Source organism: Amblyraja radiata, chromosome 11 (assembly GCF_010909765.2).
Source record: "Amblyraja radiata isolate CabotCenter1 chromosome 11, sAmbRad1.1.pri, whole genome shotgun sequence".
NCBI classification, from domain to species: domain Eukaryota; kingdom Metazoa; phylum Chordata; class Chondrichthyes; order Rajiformes; family Rajidae; genus Amblyraja; species Amblyraja radiata.
The window spans coordinates 32,869,866-32,892,519 of record NC_045966.1 but is presented as its reverse complement, the minus strand read 5'-3'; the positions used below and the strand labels follow the sequence as shown (position 1 = coordinate 32,892,519).

General features: G+C 39.8%; 2 protein-coding genes across 2 annotated transcripts in view; one reads left to right on the top strand and one right to left on the bottom strand.

Annotated features, from left to right (window-relative positions):
* Positions 1-1,563: 1,563 nt before the first annotated feature.
* fabp6 (fatty acid binding protein 6) lies at positions 1,564-4,912 on the top strand. Its single transcript, XM_033030069.1, has 4 exons — positions 1,564-1,665; positions 3,519-3,694; positions 4,686-4,775; positions 4,859-4,912. Exons 1-4 carry the CDS (start codon positions 1,599-1,601, stop codon positions 4,910-4,912), a joined length of 387 nt encoding a protein of 128 aa, XP_032885960.1. The 5' UTR covers positions 1,564-1,598.
* Positions 4,913-17,650: 12,738 nt separating this feature from the next.
* Positions 17,651-22,654, bottom strand: part of ccnjl (cyclin J like) — a 78,124-nt gene continuing 73,120 nt past the window's right edge. The window contains exon 5 of the mRNA XM_033029653.1: positions 17,651-21,783. Within this exon, the coding sequence (XP_032885544.1) occupies positions 21,324-21,783 (460 nt within the window). The 3' untranslated portion in view covers positions 17,651-21,323. The remainder of the gene's footprint in view (positions 21,784-22,654) is intronic.

The following is a 22,654-nucleotide window of genomic DNA, read 5'->3' as shown; positions in this document are numbered from 1 at the left end:
ACTCGTTCCAGCTTGATGGCATGTCAAAACAATGCTGACTATCCCTAGTCAATCCCTGCCTTTCCAAAAGCATATGTACCTTATGCCTCAGAATCCTTTCTAGTAACATTCCTACCACAGGTAGCACCAAGTTTTTTCTTAGCAGCCCTTCTTAAATAGTGCCACCAAATTAGCCATCCTCCAGTCTTCCAGCATCTCACTCATGTCTAACGATTTATGGATCTCAGCAAGGTTTCCTGCAATTCATTCTCTAGCTTCCCTTAGCACCCTAGTATATACCTGAGCAGACCTGGAGGATTTGTCTGCCTTCAAACATTTTCTTACCTTCTTGACGAAATTACAGAATCTCCTCAAGACATCACCTCGAACTTTCCCAAATTCCCTTACGTTCATGTCATTCTCCACAGGGAAGAAATATTCATCGAGGTCCATCTCCATCTCCTGCAGTTCCAAGCATAGATGACCACATTGATTTATGTGTGCCTTACTCTCTATCTTTTTTTTTGCTAATACATCTACATAATCTTTTTGGATGCTACTTAATCTTATCTGCACACACACCCACATTTTATTCCAAGCACGGGATGTATACCAATTGTATCCATTGGACAATCCAAAAATACTTTCAAAATGAACAAGAACGTGCTTACGGAAATGAAAAAGAAATTCTGGTATCCTTTGAAAGTAATTTCCACAACGAATGTAGTTGTGTTAGACGGACTAAGTATTATGCAGGATAGTCTCAGCTAGGAAAGCTTTACGATGAAAAAAGCAAATCAAACAATTCACCCAATGTGCAACATTTACAAAAGAGATCCCACTTGCCAAGCCTTTCTTTTGGTGGCTAACTGTCCAGCATAAAACAGTGGAGAAGCACCATCACCAATGAGTCTTTCACAGAGAAATTCCAATGAAAAAGGACTGAGCCGAGTAGACCAAGGCTTAATTGTCAATCAACACCAAATTCATAGAATTCAGACAAGGATATTGGCAGACTAAGGAGAGTATAAACATCAGTAATGTTTTCTTCTGCTTGATCACAACTGCCATGTGCATTGTGGCTAGGATTTGGTTCTCCAACATCCTGCTAATTCTTTCTTAAATTGGAGAGCAAAGGGAAGAGAGAACAGCAGATTAACTTGAATGATGTTTTATGGAATCAGCACAGGTGTGATCCTGAGTGAAATTGTTTTGTGTATTACCACAATCTATTTTGTGATTTGTGAGAACGAATTATACATATTTTGTACTTTTGTTCCACTAATTCTGGTAAAGAGTCACACTGCTGTGTTGAATTTTCTGTCTGCCTTTTAGTCAGCTGAGCTATTGCACATTTACAACATTATCTAGGGCTTTTCTTGCAAAGTTGAACCAATTCATCTTTAGATCAGTTATGTTTAAGGACAATGCCTTCTGGGTCAATGACATTTAGTGGTATAAAATTATGTAATTGCCTCATATACACACAAAAATAAAAAATCTGGTTAATTAATCACTGAGGTGTGGCTGTTAAATCTGTATATATAGCCAGGGTGTCTGGTCATTGTATTCACTGGTCTCTTCATCTCCAGACTGTGCCTGATCACAACTGTAGCAACATGGCTTTCACCGGAAAATATGAAGTTACAAGTCAGGAAAATTATGAAGATTTCATGAAGATCCTGAGTAAGTTATACCAATTTACATTGATAGTTGGATCAAAAAGGTTCATGTGTGTTATTTTACATAATATTGTTGTGCAAGTGATGGTCCCGAGTTGATTTACTGAGTTGAACAGCAACTCATTTCTAAAGATCAACTGGTTTAACTTTGCAACTGTAAGTTTTATTTAATCCTGCTTGGTAACCAATAATGCACGCAAAAATGTGAATGGTAAATTGTTGCAAACATTCTTGCCACCTGATATACCTTTTTCAGGGCAATGAACTTAAGTCACACCTGATGCAGAGCATGTGCAGCAGCACGTATGCATTTTGCAGATTTTAGATAAAGATTGTTTTTTTTATTAAAACTTGTCTTAAAGCTGTTACTGGCAATAAAGCAGCAATCTTAATTTCCCTCCAAAGCCGTTGTGAACATCTCGTTTCAATGCAATTCTCAGATAAGTTCAGTTTAGTTTATTGTCACATGTATCGAGGTACAGTGAAAAACCTTTGTTGTGTGAGATGAGACTTATTCCATTACTGCAGTCTTGAAAATTTATATTTACTCCTGTTCTTTGTGGTTCTCAATGAAGGACAGGTCAGCTTTAAAGCTAAGTCAATTCCTATCAATTTTCTTCCATCTCAGCAAAATTGTTTGAGAACTTAAGCACGCACTATTTAAAATGTTTTTTAATCCACAGAATGTTGCAGGAAAAATTGACTAAAATAATGTACAGCTTGGAAAATCTACAGAATAATTCCAGAACTGGACCAGCCTAAAGTTTTATCTCAACCCATCATCATAATGAGACCATCTATCAATTGTGTAATTACTGGAGTAAATAAACCCAAACCATAGAAAATTTATAAATTTAAAAAAATGCTAGAAAACTCAAAGTTTAGTTTAGAGATACAGGGTGGAAATACCATCCACCAAGTCCATGCCAAATATAGATCACCCATCCACTAATTCTATGTTATCTCAGTTACACATCCTACACACTAGGGACGATTGAAATAAGTCAATTAACCTACAAACATGCACGTCTTTGGAATGTGGTAGAAAACCAGAGCACCAGAAGAAAACTCATGAGGTCACAGGGAGAACATTCAAACTCTGCACAGACAGCACCCGTAGTCACGATCTTACCCGGGTCTCTGGCACTGCGAGGAAGCAGCTCTACGCTGCGTCAGGGTGCCACAGGCAGCATCTGCGGGGGAGTTATTTCTGGTCAATGGCCTTTCATAAGAAAATAAAAGATAATAATTGATCTGAGAGGCTGTCTCTTTATTGTTCCAATGCTGCCTGATCTGCTGAGTATGTCCCACATGATCAGTTTTTATTTCTGAGTTCCAGCCTCATTGGTTTTCAGATTTATGCTGAACAATGATGTAATATGGGCTGCTCAAGTCAATAGAATTGAATTGAATTTTGGTAGAGTGCAGTCATTTAGTCTATGCATTGAGCACTAGCAACTGAAGGCAAAATTCAATCCAAATTATCTCCACCTCTGACAGTAGGGTTATCAGGCTTCCCTCTTCATTTATTTGATTTTATCGATCTGCAAATATGAATAATTTGTTTGAATTCTATATCCGAGTCACTGATTTCATCAGATGCACAAAATAAGCCAGAATGAAATCCGGAATCATCACAGGCAGGATTTCATCAACCCTGGCATTACTGTTCTAACTGGTACCCACTTCTCTTTTACTCTAACCTTGACCGGAGAACCAAGCATCAGCGGTTAGTACATGAAAGGCACAGTTGCTAAGAACAATTATTTTGTGAAAAAAACATTTGAATAAAACAAATAGATTTTGAAGCAATGTAAAATAAGACTCTGATAGTCAAACTTGATTATTTCTCCTCAGAGTATTCTGCTGATGTCATTGAAAAGGGAAGGAACGCCAAGGTCATTACGGACGTCACCCAAAATGGAAATGATTTTACCTGGATCCAAATTTATCCTGGTGGAAAAACCATGAAGAACACATTTGCTATTGGCCAGGAATCAGATATGGAAACCATGGATGGCAAAAAATTCAAGGTGAGCCTGGAAAATGTTTGATTTACTTGGTAACATTGAGATCATTTTAATGTCTGGTTTACTTTAGAGGTGCAGCACAGAAACAGGCCCTTCGCCCCTCCAAGTCCGCGCCGACCAGCGATCACCCCGTACATTAACACTATCCTACACACTAGGGGCAATTTACAATTTTACCGAAGCCAATTAACCTTGTACAATTAATCAAACTTGTACATCTTTGGAGTGTGGGAGGAAATTGGAAAACCCATGTTCACGGGGAGAACATACAAACTCTGTACAGACAGTACTGGTAGTCAGGATTGAAACCAGGTCTCTGGCATTATAAGGCACCAGCTCTACCGCTGCGCCACCATGCCACCCCCATGGGTAAGCAAAGCATTAAGAAATAACAAGTGGCAATTATTATCCAATGCCCACCTATTAAGCAAATGTGACCATCCACATTCACTTGGGAACATGGCTGATCAGAATGTAGGTTTTTCATGAGATCAGTGCTGAGATTGTTCAGGAATTCACTTTCTTTGTCATCTACAGATTCCAATTTAATAATTCCTGTAGTCATCTATATGCCTAGACTAAAGGTGACAGTGTACAGTACATGTACATAACTCGCTCAGTAGCTGAGCATGTAATAACAATAGGACTGCACCTCTCCATACGCTCATGCCTATGGTTTAGATCTAATATTTATCTATTGATCGATAGCTTGTTTCTCTTAGGTTGATCTTATGATCGGCTGCAAGGGCACCCCTCACTCTATCATTTGCTTAGTTTCCATCTTTTCCATTTTAGTCTTCATTCCATATGGTCCGTTCATTTGATACAGGAGAGGTTTCGCTAGTTTTATTTCATCTCTATCAAATATAATTTTAGATACACTTAAGACTGGTTGTTTCAACTAAACAAAAACATTTTTCTTACAATTTTCATTACAAAAAGTCACAAATATTCAACTCTATTGAACCCACCTTTCTGTTTTTTAATATATCAGGCAATAGTCAAAATGGAAGGAAATGCACTTGTTTGCGACTTTCCAAACTATCACCACACTTCAGAGATTTCAGGAGGAAATCTTATTGAGGTAAGTGATTTTTCAGTTTTAAAATAAATTCCAAATGTTAGCTGGAACTTGCGCAAGTCATTTTTTTTTCTTCTTTTTGGCAGACATCAGCATGTGGTGGTGTGGTTTACAAGAGAATTAGCAAGAAAACTGCCTAAAACAGGAAAATGTGTTACTCCTTTTGGAATGAAAAACACCTCCATTATACATTGCTTTGCTTAAATTAAAATAATATAATTTCTGTAATCTCAATGCTTCTTGTTGTGAACCGTAAATTTATTTAAATGTCATATTGCACTTTCACCACTTCTTTCCCAATCAGGAATGGTATCAAACAGTACAGGAACTGATAAAATGTCAGGAATCACAACCATATTTTACCCAGATTCTCTTTCGTTAGTTAATTCCTAGGAAGCGTATTGCCTTCTCTAACAATGACCCCTACATAGATTGCTGAAACCCAGTTGGTAAAGGCTTGAATAGAAAGGGAGTACTTTCAAGGTGCATGAAAGTGGAAGTGAAGATGGTTAAAAGAACAGTTTCACTGAGGAGCTATGTGATTACTTGTGAAACTTAGTCATGGCTTTCAGAAAATGATGGGAAATGGGGTAAAAGTGAATTCTTATTTCTTTTCTATTAAAAAATTCCTATTGAGAAAAGCAATAAATAATGCATCTGGTGGTTCAACTGGTTAAGCAGTGAATAAACAGAAAGAGGTGGATTTTCATGTTCAATTCTCATTCTATGTAGAAATAGTTCGTCTTGGGCATAATGGGCAAATATTGCAGGATAGTTTGGCTTAGGCTGCCATTCCTGACTCAGCTTGAACGTGCATGTGTGTGATTGTTAAAATCGTTACAATAAGGGAGAGCTCTGGCAATATTTAATGATAATCATGTCTGAAGAATCAGAAAGTAACAATGAAGATGTATGTCAGTGAGAGAGAGGTATGCATGAATACAACCATCAGTGGTGGTCCCTCCTGGTATGAAGCCAAGTGAGAGACAACACTGGAAACAGAAAAAAACAAGCCAAGTGTAAACAAAATTGCTGGGATTAAAAAAAAATAAGAAGGGAAAGAATGAGAATTGGAATAGATTAAGCAGCTCACATAAAAGGAAAACCACAAATATATTGCAAATACTATTGAAGATCACCCAAACCATGTGGGCATTTAGGTATAAAACCACATATTTGTTGTGATATAGAGCACGGAAGAGGTGCCAAGTGAGAATTTTGCACCCATCAATTACAAAGGAGGATGTTGCCAATGCTTAAAAGAAAAAGATCCATCTACATTTGAATCCAATGCAAGCCAATGGGGTGGGAAGGTGAGACATTCTAGAATATTGTTTAGGAAAATGATTTGTGTGGTGAGACTGTAGATAAAGGAATTACAGAGGATAATGGGGAGATTTGACAGAGATGTACCTAATCACTCACAAATTTAAAGGAGTAAATAATGAGAACAGTTTCCAGTGTAAACTCATCCAGGGGCGGAAAGCCCGGGGGGGGGGGGGGGGGGGCCAGAGGGGACACGTCCCCTCCATGTTTTGAGAGGTGGGGGACATCCCCAAGTTTTTGTAATCCGGATTTTAAAATCCGGTGAAATCTCCGCTTTCCGCGAGACAGTGGGGGTGGGACTGATGATCGAGGGCGCCGATTGGAGGAGAGAGACGTCGGTCAGCAGGCAATGGGGGTGGGACATGATTCAGCGCGATGATTGGAGGAGGGAGGAGGTGGGACTGAGGATAGAGCGCGGTGATTGGAGGAGGGAGACGTGGCACAGACCTGCGCTTCATCCGCAGCCAGGATGATCCCGGCTGTCCTGTCTCCTCCCGAGTACCCCCCTCGCGGGTGGGCAGAGAGGTCGGTAACAAAGATCCTCCGCTATAGAATCTTTGGTCAGCAGTCAGACGGGCAAGCGCAGAGAAACAGCGCTAAACCCAGCTAAACTCTGCCTGTCCCGCCAGGTGAGCCTACAGCCTTCCTGGACTTGCGGGAAATATGGCCAGCGCAGAGAAGCAGCGCTGGTATCCCGTCAGTCCAGACAGAGCTGTAGTTAACCCGGTGAGACAGGCAGTTGAGCTGCATTTAGCGCTGGATTGAGCCTCCGAAGCCTCGCGCTTGTGTGTGAGTGTGCGCATGCGCGCGTGGCCTCCAAAAAATTGTGTCCCCCGTCCCCTCCATGTTTTGATAGCGAGTTCCGTGCTGTGTTGGTCCAACATATCATACTTGTTTATGGTGAATGGGAAAAGAGCCAGAGATACAAGTAAAAGTCATCCAAACACCTGCCTTAGGCTGCTCTGCCATTCAATAAGAGCACAGCTGCTTCCATGCCTCATTACCTATCTTTACTTTCCTTCCCATATTCTCTGAGTGTCCAAAACTCCCCCAATCTCAGTGACTGGTAAATGTTGTTGTTGTTGCCTCAAAGGATGTAATGCTGAGGCTTTTTTGGGTGCTGGTGAGGCCATGGTTGAAATATTATGAGCAATTTGGGGCCTCATATCTGAGGAAAGATATACTGGCTTTGGAGATGATCCAGAGGTTTATGAGAATGATCCTGGGGATGATTGGGTTAATGTTTGAGGAGCATTTGAAGGCTATGGGCCTGTACACACTGGTTTAGAAAGATGAGGGGGTATCTCATTGAAACCTACCGGATAATGAAAGGTCTCGATCGATTGGAGTTTCCAGTGAAGGGAGAATCTGGACCCAAGTGCAGTGTCAGCATAAAAGGAAGTACTTTTAGAATGGAGATGAAGGAATTTCTTTAGCCAGAGGGTGGTGAATCTGTGGAATTCTTGCCACATTTTTAAGGTGGAGATTGATAGGTTCTTGATTTGGAAGGGCATCAAAGGTTACAGGAGAAGGGAGGAGAATGGGGTTGAGTGGAAAAATAGATCATCCCTGATTGAATGGCAGAGTAGACTTGATGGGTCTAATGGCCTAATTTTGCCCTTATGTCTTATGGTCAGGGTTGGGTGTAATCAGACATTTTAATGGTATTCAAATTCCACTCACAGTCTAAAAGCAGATTATTTGTGGAAAAATTATGCAAGCTCTTTGGTGTCACAGTAAGATATACCATTCAAGGGAACTTTACAATTGGGGAAAAATCATTACAATGGTGAATGGAAGTGAATTTCTGAGATACAGCTAGGAGGACTGACCATGGAAAGTAAATGTGTTAACACTTACAAAAAATGGGACAACTCTCAACGATATGGGAGTTCTTTATAAAAAATACTTGGAATAATCAGCAGGTCAGGCAGCATCAATGCTGAGAAACAGAGTTAATATTTAATGTCAATGACCTTTCATCAGAACTAAGCATGCGTCATTAATACATTATTTGATCAAGTTCGTTCAAGTGAGTTTATTGTCATGTGTCCCTGATAGGACAATGAAATTCTTGCTTTGCTTCAGCACAACAGAACATAGTAGGCATTGACTACAAAACAGATCAATGTGTCCATATACCATTATATGAATATATACACACATGAATAAATAAACTGATATCAAAAGAATGGACTTTGCTCATTAGGGACAATCATGCAGATTTCCTGCCAAAGTTTACTGTGGGCTATTTGCCTACATTTACCTGAACAACACAACAGGGGAGCCGTTGAGTACAAAGGAGGGACTCGGCAGGGGGCCAGGGGAGAGGAGCTGCTGAGACCGAATGAGGGACCCAGCGGAAAGGGGGCACCTAGGAGGCCGAGGTGAGGTCTGCTCTATGATTTTACCAGGTTTTATGCAAAGCAAAGCATTTCACTGTACCTAGGTACTTGTGACAATAAAGGTATCACAGAATAATTGAAACGGCTGTTAAGGCCGTCACAGAAACAAAAAACAGAAATGCTGGAAGAACTCAACCTGCATTTGTGCAAAGAGAAGCTAGTTAACATTCCTGGTCGAAGCACTACATCAGAACTGAGAGAGAAAACGTGTTAAGCTAAGTAACAGAGAAGGTGGGGAGGGTAATAGTTGGAGAAAAGTGAATGTCTGTATCGGCTGATTGGACACAGCCATTGAATAGACAGTTTAATTCTTTTGTCCAAGTAATATTTTGCTAATATAGCGAGGTCTGAGCAAGGTTGTACGGACTGACTTACTGGGCGAGCTGAGCAGGCCAGAATAATCAAATTAAAAACGGGGATTGAGTAGAAACATAGAAACATAGAAATTAGGTGCAGGAGTAGGCCATTCGGCCCTTCGAGCCTGCACCGCTATTCAATATGATCATGGCTGATCATCCAACTCAGTATCCTGTACCTGCTTTCTCTCCATACCCCCTGATCCCTTTAGCCACAAGGGCCACATCTAACTCCCTCTTAAATATAGCCAATGAACTGGCCTCAACTACCTTCTGTGGCAGAGAATTTCAGAGATTCACCACTCTCTGTGTGAAAAATGTTTTTCTCATCTCGGTCCTATAAGATTTCCCCCTTATCCTTAAACTGTGACCCCTTGTTCTGGACTTCCCCAACATCGGGAACAATCTTCCTGCATCTAGCCTGTCCAACCCCTTAAGAATTTTGTAAGTTTCTATAAGATCCCCCCTCAATCTTCTGAATTCTAGTGAGTACAAGCCGAGTCTCTCCAGTCTTTCTTCATATGAAAGTCCTGACATCCCAGGAATCACTGGTGAACCCTCTCTGTACTCCCTCTATGGCAAGAATGTCTTTTCTCAGATTAGGAGACCAAAACTGTACGCAATACTCCAGGTGCGGTCTCACCAAGATGATGTACAATTGCAGTAGAACCTCCCTGCTCCTGTACTCAAATTCTTTTGCTATGAATGCTAACATACCATTCGCTTTCTTCACTGCCTGCTGCACCTGCATGCCTACTTTCAATGACTGGTATACCATGACACCCAGGTCTCGTTGCATCTCCCCTTTTCCTAATCGGCCACCATTCAGATAATAGTCTACTTTCCTGTTTTTGCCACCAAAGTGGATAACCTCACATTTATCCACATTATAATGCATCTGCCATGCATTTGCCCACTCACCCAGCCTATCCAAGTCACCTTGCAGCCTCCTAGCATCCTCCTCACAGCTAACGCTGCCCCCCAGCTTCGTGTCATCCGCTTACTTGGAGATGTTGCATTCAATTCCCTCGTCCAAATCATTAATATATATTGTTAATAAGCTGGGGTCCCAGCACTGAGCCTTTCGGTACCCCACTAGTCACTGCCTGCCATTGCGAAAAGGACCAGTTTACTCCTACTCTTTGCTTCCTGTCTGCCAGCCAGTTCTCTATCCACATCAATACTGAACCCCCAATACCGTGTGCTTTAAGTTTGTATACTAATCTCTTATGTGGGACCTTGTCGAAAGCCTTCTGAAAGTCCAGATATAACACATCCACTGGTTCTCCCTTATCCACTGTACTAGTTACAACCTCGAAAAATTCTATAAGATTCGTCAGACATGATTTACCTTTCATAAATCCATGCTGACTTTGCCCTATGATTTCACCACTTTCCAAATGTGCTGTTATCCCATCTTTAATAACTGACTCTAGCAGTTTCCCCACTACCGATGTTAGACTAACTGGTCTGTAATTCCCCGTTTTCTCTCTCCCTTCCCTTTTAAAGAGTGGGGTTACATTAGCTACCCTCCAATCCTCAGGAACTACTCCAGAATCTAAAGAGTTTTGAAAAATTATCACTAATGCATCCACTATTTCTGGGGCTACTTCCTTAAGTACTGTGGGATGCAGCCTATCTGACCCTGGGGATTTCTCGACCTTTAATCCATTCAATTTACCTAACACCACTTCCCGGCTAACCTGGATTTCACTCAGTTCGTCCATCTCATTTGACCCCCGGTCCCCTGCTATTTCTGGCAGATTATTTATGTCTTCCTTAGTGAAGACAGAACCAAAGTAGTTATTCAATTGGTCTGCCATGTCTTTTTTCCCCATGATCAATTCACCTGTTTCTGACTGCAAGGGACCTACATTTGTTTTAACTAATCTTTTTCTCTTCACATATCTATAAAAACTTTTGCAGTCAGTTTTTATGTTCCCTGCCAATTTTCTTTCATAATCTATTTTCCCTTTCCTAATTAAGCCCTTTGTCCTCCTCTGCTGGACTCTGAATTTCTTCCAGTCCTCTGGTAGGCTGCTTTTTCTGGCTAATTTGTAAGCTTCATCTTTTGTTTTGATATTATCCCTGATTTCCCTTGTTATCCACGGATGCACTACCTTCCCTGATTTATTCTTTTGCCAAACTGGGATGAACAATTGTTGTAGTTCATCCATGCAGTCTTTAAATGCCTTCCATTGCATATCCACCGTCAACCCTTTAAGAATCAATTGCCAGTCTATCTTGGCCAATTCACGTCTCATGCCTTCAAAGTTACCTTTCTTTAAGTTCAGGACCCTTGTTTCTGAATTAACAATGTCACTCTCCATCCTAATGAAGAACTCAACCATATTATGGTCACTCCTGCCCAAGGGGCCACGCACAACAAGACTGCTAACTAACCCTTCCTCATTACTCAATACCCAATCTAGAATAGCCTGCTCTCTCGTTGGTTCCTCTACATGTTGGTTTAGAAAACTATCCCGCATACATTCGAAGAAATCCTCTTCCTCAGCACCCTTGCCAATTTGATTCACCCAATCTATATGTAGATTGAAGTTACCCATTATAACTGTTTTACCTTTGTTGCACGCATTTCTAATTTCCTGTTTGATGCCATCCCCAACTCCACTACTACTGTTAGGTGGCCTGTACACAACTCCCACTAGCGTTTTCTACCCCTTAGTGTTTCGCAGCTCTACCCATATCGATTCCACATCCTCCAAGCTAATGTCCTTCCTTTCTATTGCGTTAATCTCCTCTCTAACCAGCAACGCTACCCCACCTCCTTTTCCTTTCTGTCTATCCCTCCTGAATATTGAATATCCCTGGATGTTCAGCTCCCAGCCTTGGTCACCCTGGAGCCATGTCTCCGTGATCCCAACTATATCATAGTCATTAATAGCTATCTGCACATTCAACTCATCCACCTTATTACGAATGCTCCTTGCATTGAGACACAAAGCCTTCAGGCTTGTTTTTACAACACTCTTACCCCTTATACAATTATGTTGAAAAGTGGTCCTTTTTGATTTTTGCCCTGGATTTGTCTGCCTGCCACTTTTACTTTTCACCTTGCTACCTATTGCTTCTACCCTCATTTTACACCCCTCTGTCTCTCCGTATAGTAGAGGTATAGCCAGTCTTGATACAAACAGAAAGAGCACAAAATCTCAAGTTGGAACAGAAATTGGTAGATGCTTTTCACATAAAAATTGCACAGAAACTATGAAAGATTATAACAATTTAAAAAAAGATTAAATCAGTTGAAAAACACAAAAGCAATGTGATTAAATTGACTGCCTAAAAACAATACAAAAGTCCATGAATAACACAAATATAGTTAGTTTTTAATTTTGTCACAGTAATACTTCTAGTAAACGCTGTTGTATCATGTAAAAGTGTAAAACAACTCCCTCTGCAGGACCCTTTAACAAACAACAATTTTACCAAAGACACCATGTCACCCTGTGCGTTCACATATCTCTCCACGAACAACTGGCTGTGATACTGTTTAAAAAGTGAAAACAGCATTTTCCCCAAGACTCACAAGGAACCTGTAATACATGGATCTGAATCATGAAGTGCCTAATAGAGGCAAGCTCTTAATAACTTGGCTGCACAGTTATTTAATGTATCAACCAATGTAATTATCTTCTGAAAAAAGTAAAGATACCAGATTTGCAAATAAATAATTTTTAACATACTTTACCTCGTTTGCCATGTTTTATATTTGAAGATCTGGAACATTGCATTTTTAACAAAGCTTTTTGAAGAAATAAGTACTAACTTAAATATAATGATGGCCTGGTTATGGAAACAGTATACCAGTGTGAAGCCAGTCTGACACAATCTTTCATTAATATTTTCTAATACTTGCATCTTTGAATGCCAGGGACTCTCTAGTGTGTCGATATTTTTGCATCATTTACAGGGACAGGCATCATTAAGAGTGGGGAAGAGTACCTTATGGTGATAAAGGTACAAAGACAGGAAAAATAGGGAATTCTCTTAGCACTGCACAACATTTCTCTTCATAGATCTTTCTTCCTTCATTTCTGTCACAAGGACATTTGCAGAATACAAAGGGAGTATGGGAAAGTACTATGGAACTAAGGGCACAAAGCTAAAATAATGAAATTTGAATAATCAAGATTTGAATCTGATAGGGTAGCATGATGGTTATGTTACAGAAGGAGTGATTGAGAGACATGTACTAATGATCAAGAGATGGGGCTGGTAGTTTAATTTAAATCACATAAAGAGAACTGGGGAATTTCAAATTAGTTAAGAACATAGAACTATAACTGTACCTCATAGGAACAGAATCTTGATCCCACAATGTTACATTTTTTGAGGTGGTGTCAAAGGTAATTGATCAGGATAGGGCAGTGGTTGCTGTCCACATGGATTTTAGTGAGGGACTTTGATTAAGTCCCCAATGGTAGGCCGGTCCAGAAGAATAAGATGCACTGGATTAACAGCAATTTAGTTGTATGGATTCAGAACTGTGTGCGTATATAATGGCTTGGACATAAATGTATAGGAAGGAAATGCAGATGCTGGTTTACATCAAAGATAGACACAAAACGCTAGAGTAGGACTGAAGAAGGGTCTCGGCCCGAAACATCACCCATTCCTTCTCTCCAGAGATGCTGCCTGTCCCGCTGAGTTACTCCAGCATTTGTGTCTATCTTTGGACATAAATGCAGATGGGTAGGTAAGCTTACAGATGACACCACGATTTTCGGGGTCACAAACTGCGAGAAAAGCTGGCAAAGGATACAGTAGGATATAAATCAGCTGTGGAAATTGGCAGAGAAATGGCGGATGGAGTTTAATCTGAGTAAGTACGAGGTGTTGCACTTAGGGTGATTGAATGCAAGGGGAAAATATACAATTAATGGCATCACCCGTAACAATCCACATCTCCCTGACAGTGGCAACACAAGTAGATTGAGTGGTAAAGGCTTGCCTTCATTGGTTGGAGCATTGAGTTTAAGAGTGAGGAAGTCACGTTGCAGCTTTATAGGACTGTTTCGGCACATTTTGGAGTATTGCATACAGTCCTGGTCACCCTATTACATGAAAGCTGTGAAGAATTTGGAAAGGATACAGAGGGCATTTACTAAAATGATGTCTGTATTAGAGAGCATTAGCCACAGGGAGAGGTTAAACAGACGGATTATTTCTCTGGAATGCCAAAAGAATAATCAAAGGTCGAGGGGAGACTGATAAAAAAGTAATCCTGGTCAGACGGTCAGAACCTCAGCAGTCATTCCAGGTGAGACACCTCCTCTAAAATCATCTACTAAAATTGGTGCTCCTGCTGTGGCCTCCTTTACAACGACAAGACCGAGTGTAGACTAGATGTCTGTCTCGCGGAACACTTGCACTCGGTCTGCCAAGTCCGCTCTCAATGAGCATCACATTCTTTAACGCACTTCAGCTGAAATAATTGCCTAATATCCCTGTATTCATTTATTACCTCTCTCCACCATGTACTCTCGTTATATCTATATTAGTTGTTTTCTCTCTGCTGCGCTATCATTTGAAAAATTATTGATTTGTGATATCAATATTTTTGTGAAAAGGCTCAGATTTGGATGACGATTAAAATGTCAAAACATCGAACATGTAACTGATATTGCCCTTAAAATTAAAATTACCTTCAGTAATGCAATCAAAATATTCTAAAATAAATGTACCGACAGACCAGTTTAATCTCTGTTCTTAACAAGCTGACATTTAGACATTTCTCTCCTAAAGAATAAACTGTTAAAATTTGATTTTTATTACATGGCTGGAAAATTCTCCAGGAATTAAGTAGCTTCTATTTGAAATTCCTAAAATACCCAAATCCTAGCATTTGAAATTTAAAATAAGCATAATATTTGTAGTGAAAGCAAATGTTTTCTAAACTAGACTGTTTTCATATTCAAAATTCATAGGGAATGAAAAAAAAAAGTTTTGTTTAGAGATACAGCGTGGAAACATGCCTTTCGACCCAAGTGTGCGCGGACCAGCGATCCCCGCACACTTATGGACCTGTCCCACTTAGGCAACTGCAGGAGACTATGCCGTCGCCACATGTTCGCGGGTGGTTGCCGGTTAGTCGCCTTCATGGTCGTGAGGAGTTCCTACATTCTGGGAACTAGTCAGGGCCTCATTATGGTCACAGTGGCAGTGGGTTGCCAGGAGGTCGAAGGTTATCGTAGGTTTTTGTAGGTTGTAGCCAGTGCTGACTGGTGAATTTCATTGGCTCATCGGGAAAATAAAACGTAAGCAGTAGTTTTCCGAACCAAGGATAACCGACCGGTAATGTTAATGTCTGCCAAGCTTCACAGCCGTGTATCTCTGGCTTATGAAAAGTTGTCTCCACTGTTCATCACGGTGTGTGCCTGTGTCACATTGGCTTTGCACCGTGTGAATTTCACTCAGACAGCGCACTCCCCAGTAGGAAGGAGTGAGTGAGTGTGTTCCACTCTGACAGTCGCCATTCCAATCGCCAGCAGTCACCTGAAAAATCGCTTAAGTGGGACAGGCCCATAACACTATCCTACACACACTGGGGACAATTTACAATTTTACCACGTCAATTAACTTACAAACGTGTACGCCTTTGGAGTGTGAGAGGAAACCAAAGATCCCGGAGAAAACCTATGCAGGTCACAGCGAGAACATACAAACTCCATACAGACAAGCATCGAACAGTCAGGATCAGACCCAGGTGTCTGGCGCTGCAAGGCAGCAACGCTACTGCTGGGCCACCATGCCGCCCACGTTTTTGTAATGTTAATTTACCTAATGATTGAGATTAAGAAATGTGCATCAAGCGATACCCCTGGAAAATATTGTAAACATTTAATTTGGTGCAGGTAAGGGAAGATGATTGATCTGAATTATTTTTGTATTTGTGCGTAAAGAATAAAACATGCATTTCATTAATATCATCGTAATTTAGGAAAATTCCACAAATAACTTTAAGTACAGTAACTCCTATGTTCTGCCCACATTTTGGCCATCCATCTGTTGCATTCTTGTCTCATTATGCTGGTTCAGTTTGTACTGGGTACAAGCACCAAATGTAATTCAATCAGCAGACAATTGCAGGAAGCAATATTGTGTCAGGCATTATAGATGTTAGAGAATAAAAGACATTCAGTTTCATTCACATAACACAATGAATCAATACAAGGATATTGTAATGTTACCAGTTGTGGTTTCCATTATTGCCCAGCAAGAGCTAATGTAAAGCAGGAAGGAAGCATTGTTGCAGGATTTCAAATAGTTACATTCGTGAAGGAACAAGTGGCACATAGTTCATTTACTGTTGGATAACAGATTAAAATGAAACAATTAACAATGGATCCATTTCATAAACAACCTGTGACTATACTTTGACAAGTAAACACCATGCAGTACTTACTGTATTGTATGTTGTTAATATGTGGTGGATTCACCAAAGCCAACATAGCAGGATTGTGATTGTTTCCATCAGCCCGCCCTCAAACTGGAACACTGGGGACATGCTGCTGAGAGGATATATTGTCTGAACCGTTCTACATTTCAACAAGGGATTAAACCCATTTGAACCGGTCGCCTCTCATTGCCAATGTCTATACTGGAATGATTTGAGCACATTTGAATTGGGACAGTTAAAAGTCAAGTAGGCATTTTGTAAGGTCCATGAAAATCTATTTGAGCTTAGGTTTGCTGTGTCATGAGCATTATGAAACATCTGGATAAGGCAAGGACACACAGATGAGATAGTGGAAGAAGCTAGTGGGAAATGAAAAATGGCCAGGTGGCAGAATTAGCTTGTGCTCTGCGGCACTTCAGCTTTTAGTTTGTCAATAGACCTTGCATTTGGTCTTAGCTGGATGTAAGGGTAGTCAAGCAAGATGAGTGGTTTGCAAGCTTGATGGTTTTATTGAGCTGCATATGATCCAGCTGTGTGAGGAGACCATCATTTGGGACGACAGATGGCACAATGGGCTAAGTGTTCGGCTGGCGACCGGAAGGTAGCCGGTTCGAATCCCGCTTGGAGTGCATACTGTCGTTGTGTCCTTGGGCCTGACACTTCACCCACCTTTGCCGTGTGTGAATGTGTGTGAGTGATTGGTGGTGGTCGGAGGGGCCGTAGGCGCAGAATGGCAGCCACGCTTCCATCAGTCTGCCCCAGGGCAGCTGTGGCTACAGAAGTAGCTTACCACCACCGAGTGTGACTGAGGAGTGAATTAATAATGCGATGTAAAGCGCCTTGAGTATTAGAAAGGCGCTATATAAATCCCATCCATTATTATTATTATTATCATCGGAAAGCAGAGATGATCAAGTTTCAATTTCTAATCTGCGTGCAGTTAGATTGTCCAAAGGGCGCTATAAATTAGTCCTAAAGATTTTTTCTTTGGATGAGTGAAAATAATAAATCTATTTCCTAGTTATATCTATTGTCTTCTGATAAACAGTGACCTCAGTATGAACAAGATTAGATGCAGTTTTGTTGATTTCACATGTATTATTGCTAGCAGTCAGTTCACCTCTTCAGAGGGGTATAGAAGGGTGTAACCTTTTGGAATTACATCTCTGAACAAACTATTTTTTGACATGGATAGAACGATTAAACTAAAAGTGTCAACAATATCCTCTTATTTATTATACTGACACATTCTTCCACCTCTCCCTTCCAACAAAGCCTAGATTAGTTCACACTAGATTTAAACTTATTTCGACTTTAGAGATGGGTGAAACAGATAAAAGGAATATAATAATGATGTCACCAAAATGAAATCTGGGAAATTATATATTCAGTAATGTGTCTGCGGAGACGTGTATTTGAGTTTAAAGAAGGAGAACATTAATAAATAGACTGGCATTTATTTTTTTTAAAGTACACAGGATTTCACATCAGTCATGTGTTTAAACTTCAATTAGCCAGATCTAAAATTTATTGAAATACTAGCAAATATTAGTGTATCACTTAGCAGGTAACTCACTCTGGCATTACTGTTCTTGAAAATACATGGATATCTGTCAAGTTTCACCAAATTAAAGAAATCCCTTTAAAACAGTCATGAATAAAACAAGCTTTGTATAGCAGAATGGAACAACAACATTTTTGGTCACTGGTTATTTCACTTGGTTTCTCATAGTTTAATAGCATTGTAGCAAAATCAAAGTTTCACAATTCCTTCATGAATTCAACTAGAATGCATTTTACATTATATCGTCCTGTCTAATACAATGTGTATTACCCTACTTCTATTCAGCAAACAATTTACTGGTTGTAGTGTCTATTGAATAGGATGCGTGTATAACACCACATACATAACACATCCTCATCCAAGTGCCTGGTCGGCTCAATGTCTCAAACAAAGTTTGCATTTCAAAGAAGACAGTATCACATTAAGTCAACCAATCAAGTAAATTTAACATGGGAGACTCCCAACCTCCTAATTGGCAAGCCACACAATGTAGCTTTTCACACTCCCCATCACACAACATTTAATACAGTTAAATTGATTCTTGTCTAATGCTAATTCGCAAGAGGTTTTAAAGCCTAAAATAGGCATCCATTATACCTTTGATGGAATGTTGCACAACAATTTATATTTATGAAGTGTTAAAAAATGTCAATACTTAAATGCAGAAGGCACTTTAAACACCATTGTATGTGAAACCTGTATAGGGTATTCATCCCTCAAAGTACATGTTTTGTAATGAGGTTGTTTAGTTTTGTTTAAAAATATTTTAGGGAAAAAAACACCATGTGAACCAAGAACTTGGGCAGATTGAGGTCAGAAATTGATCAGAGGTTTAAAAAAGTTCTGCATGGGAGTTCATCCCGGTGTTATATTTAACAAGCTCATTAAAAAAATAAATAATTTATCAAAAGTTGAATTTCTGGACACATTGAAACTTTCGCTATACTAAAAAAGTACAAGCTGCTTACACGGCACACAATGATGGCAAGTGCAGTGATGCCATAATAGCACACAAAATGAATTCCAGCTGTCTTTAATTGTACTGTCAGGTAAGGAATGAAACAGTAATCATAGCTTCCCCTCTGGCTGCTCCAGTTCCATATGTAACAAATCCAGGCTGACAGCAAATCAATCAACAGCTATTCACTTTTGATGACTGATCCAATGTAATTTTGTCTGATAACGTGACACGAGCAAATGCAAAGTTTCATCATTTGCAACAGCAGCGTTCGTATTCCATGCTGGAGTGACTTTCCAGGAGCGGGACTTACTGGCATTGAAGCATTCCCGATAACTACTGTGGTTCTAAACTAAACTTCAAGTCATTATTTGGTAAGTGTTTGCCTGTATTCACATCCATGCAATCACCAGCAAAGCACACATGTAGTGACCAGTTCTTTGGAACAGGCCATGTTACACAAAAGAAATAAATGGACTTGGATATATTTAACTAAAGCTAGAAGATCATTGCACTATTCACTCATTGAACGAACCTAAAATGTTTTATTGTCTTAAAAAACAAATGGTTAGTATTTTAAACAAGACCCTATTTTTTTGCAGTAACAAAGCAAACAATGGATATTCAGCTACACGTTTGGAATCATGTCTAGGACTCCCATCAAACAAATTAGGAAAAGATTGTTTCAAAATTCATTCCCCAATCTTTCTGGGAAATGTAAACCTTCCAGTATTTGGGTCACTTTTTATATGTGAATGTAGACTGCTGGTGAGAAATTCAGTCACGATGATCACCGTACCAAGCCTCATTATGTCCATATACACAAAATCCTACAAAGAACTTCAGGACAAGTAACTGGAATAGGAGTCTGGACTAGTTTTATTAACTTGGTGTCCTGAAGTATTTTTCAACACTAACCTCAACTATTGGAAGGACTGTGCAGGACAGAGCCAAGTAATAGCTTGCTTCTTTAATCAGATAGTAATACTGACCTATATAGTAGTACTTGAAAATTAAACCAACAATTCTACACTGCCGGACTTAAACATATACTAATGTTCTCAACACGAGAATTAAGAAATAGAGCACTGAAAATTAAAATAGCTGCATTGTTACTAAAACAAATGTTTATGAAGGTAATGACTGGTTGTTAGATCTGATAGCTCCAATTTACATAAAATTAATGCAAGATTTTAAACTTTACTGCTTAAATGAATTTCATTTGTTAGTTTACAATAAAGTCTGTTTAAGACAATCAAGCAAAGTTCTCAAAATAGGCATTTTAAAAATAGCAGTTAAAGTCACTGGATTATTTTACATCAACATAAAAAATACCCAAATGTAAATTGTGACGGTATGCTACACTCTACATCTACAGCAATGTCACTGTCACCTTCAGCTGTATGGAATCGAAATGCAAGCCAGATACAAGCTACTCTGAGGTAAATGTCATGTATTTATGCTGGTCAACAAGACTGCCTGAGGTATTAAATATTTTTCCCTTCTGTAGAACCTTGAGACCTGAATAAATTTAATTTTTGAGGAGTTCACACTTACATTTGTACATGCAACTCTTTCCTAGTTTGGTCATGTCAGCTCCTTGGATGCACCTTCAACAAATCAGATCTCTTGATTCCTTTACCAAGCAGGCAGAGACGCATTGCAATTTTAAAAAATATGTTACTAATTAATCCCCTAAATCGCTCTTCTTTTAAAATTCCAATTTTCAGTAGGCCAACCTTGCTGAACAACAAAATATCCCAGTGAAAGCAGCTCTCAGATCATTCACATCCACCCACATTTCCCTGCAACTGGTTAAAAATTCACAAGTGTTAGAGAAATCATCGTCTGGTAAGGTTATAATTGTTACTGATTAGTAGTAATCTTAATATAAGAGCTGGATATCTATGACACTGCTTTGCCTGCAATTGAAACAAGTAACAGTGCAGTAAACAGTATAAAGTGAAGGTACAGCTAAGATACAAACCATATTGCACTTAGTAATGTCTCAAAACTCTCTGGGTTATACACCAAAACATCGCAGGCAGCCAGTGATAAATTAAAACAAATGAGGGCAACAGCATTGTCTTCAAGTATAAAAGTGTGCCCCTCAAAGCTTTCATGTAAACAATATAAAAATGTCACAGTAATAACAGCCCTTATGCAAGTTAAGGCAGCAGCTTAAAAATGCTCTTCACAAACAAAGGATCTCTTCAAATCTATCAAAATATTTCATATGGCTTTCCGACATCCCATTGGACTACTTTGTCTCAAAAATGTTCGTTTAGAATACCAAATTGAGGGCATTCTCAAAGTCTAAAATAATTATCATACTTCCATCACAGAAAATTTAACAAGAAAAGCTACATTGTTAATGCATTCTTTTGCATATCCTAAATAAAAAGTTCAATCCATGTAACAAATTGCATCTCTTCTGAGAGACAGCTTCCAAGGCCAAGTAGAAGATTGCATTTAACAGTTTGGAAGAATGTTGAAACATAACATGTTTGCAATTACTGTCATCGGTCAAAGCAGCCAGTTGTGTACGTGTGATGTCCACTTAAAAAATTACTACCATAAGCCACAGTGATGCAGTGTCTGGGTTCTGTGGTTATGGCAACCTGCATAGCAATGGGTCCCTGAACAGGCAGTGCCCTTACCGTGGGCTGCAAACTGGCCTGCAAACTTGGGTATGACTGTAAAGTATAGTTGCTGCCAGCACTTCCTGAGACAATGGTAGCCCGGCGGCCCTGCACATGGCTCCTATGGGCCTGTATTGAAGCCTGAGGTTGCAAAGGTGAATGAAACTGTACCAGTTGGGATGAGGAGTTCTGGGTGAGATGTTGGTACGGAGTCTGCTGGAACAGGAGCTGCGGTGAAGATTGGTGTTGATGCTGCTGTTGCACTGTTGTCTGTTGTTGTAGAACTGACTGTTGTCCTTTGGTTTTGTTGGCTTCTTTGACATCATTGTCATGGGCACTAAACAATAAAAAAAACACTTCAAATCAGATAATCTCCAATAAAGAATATAGAACATAGTCAGTACAGGAACAGGCCCTTCAGATGATGCCTAATTGAATTGATCTCATCTGCCTGCATGTGATTCACACCCTTCCATTCCCTGCAAATCTATGTGCTCATCTAAAAGCTTCTTATACGTCACTATCGTATCTGCCTCCATCACCACTTCGGCAATGTGTTCCAGGCCCCCACCACCCTGTGTAAAAAAACCTTGCCTTGCACATCTCCATTATATATTCCCCCTCTCACCTTAGAGCGAAGCCCTCTCGTGTAGGACATTTCCATCCTAGAAAAATGGTTCGGAATGCCAATCCTTAACTTTGCCTCTCATCATTTTATATGCAGTGCTTTCCATAATGCTTGGGACAAAGACCCATCATTTATTTACTTGCCTCTGTACTCCGCAATTTGAGATTTGTAATAGAAAAAAAATCATATGTGGTTAAAGTGCACATTAACAGATTTTAATAAAGGCCATTTTTATACATTTTGGTTTCACCATGTAGAAATTACAGCAGTGTTTATACATACTCCCCCCCACCATTTCAGGGCACCGTAATGTTTGGGATTACAGCAATGTCATGTAAATGAAATTAGTCATGTTCAGTATTTTGTTGCATATCCTTTGCATGCAATGACTGCTTGAAGTCTGCGATTCATGGACATCAACAGTTGTTGGGTGTCTTCTCTGGTGATGCTATGCCAGGCCTGTATTGCTACCATCTTTAGCTTAAGCTTGTTTTGGGGGCTAGTCCCCTTCAGTTTTCTCTTCAGCATATAAAAGGCATGGGTTCAGATCGGGTGATTGACTTGGTCATTGAAGAATTGA

Coding starts and splice junctions, on each gene's coding strand:
- fabp6 (XM_033030069.1), top strand. CDS start 1,599: ATGGCTTTCACCGGAAAATATGAAGTTACAAGTCAGGAAAATTATGAA. Junction 1,666..3,518: donor AGATTTCATGAAGATCCTGA/GTAAGTTATACC, acceptor ATTTCTCCTCAG/AGTATTCTGCTGATGTCATT. Junction 3,695..4,685: donor TGGATGGCAAAAAATTCAAG/GTGAGCCTGGAA, acceptor TTAATATATCAG/GCAATAGTCAAAATGGAAGG.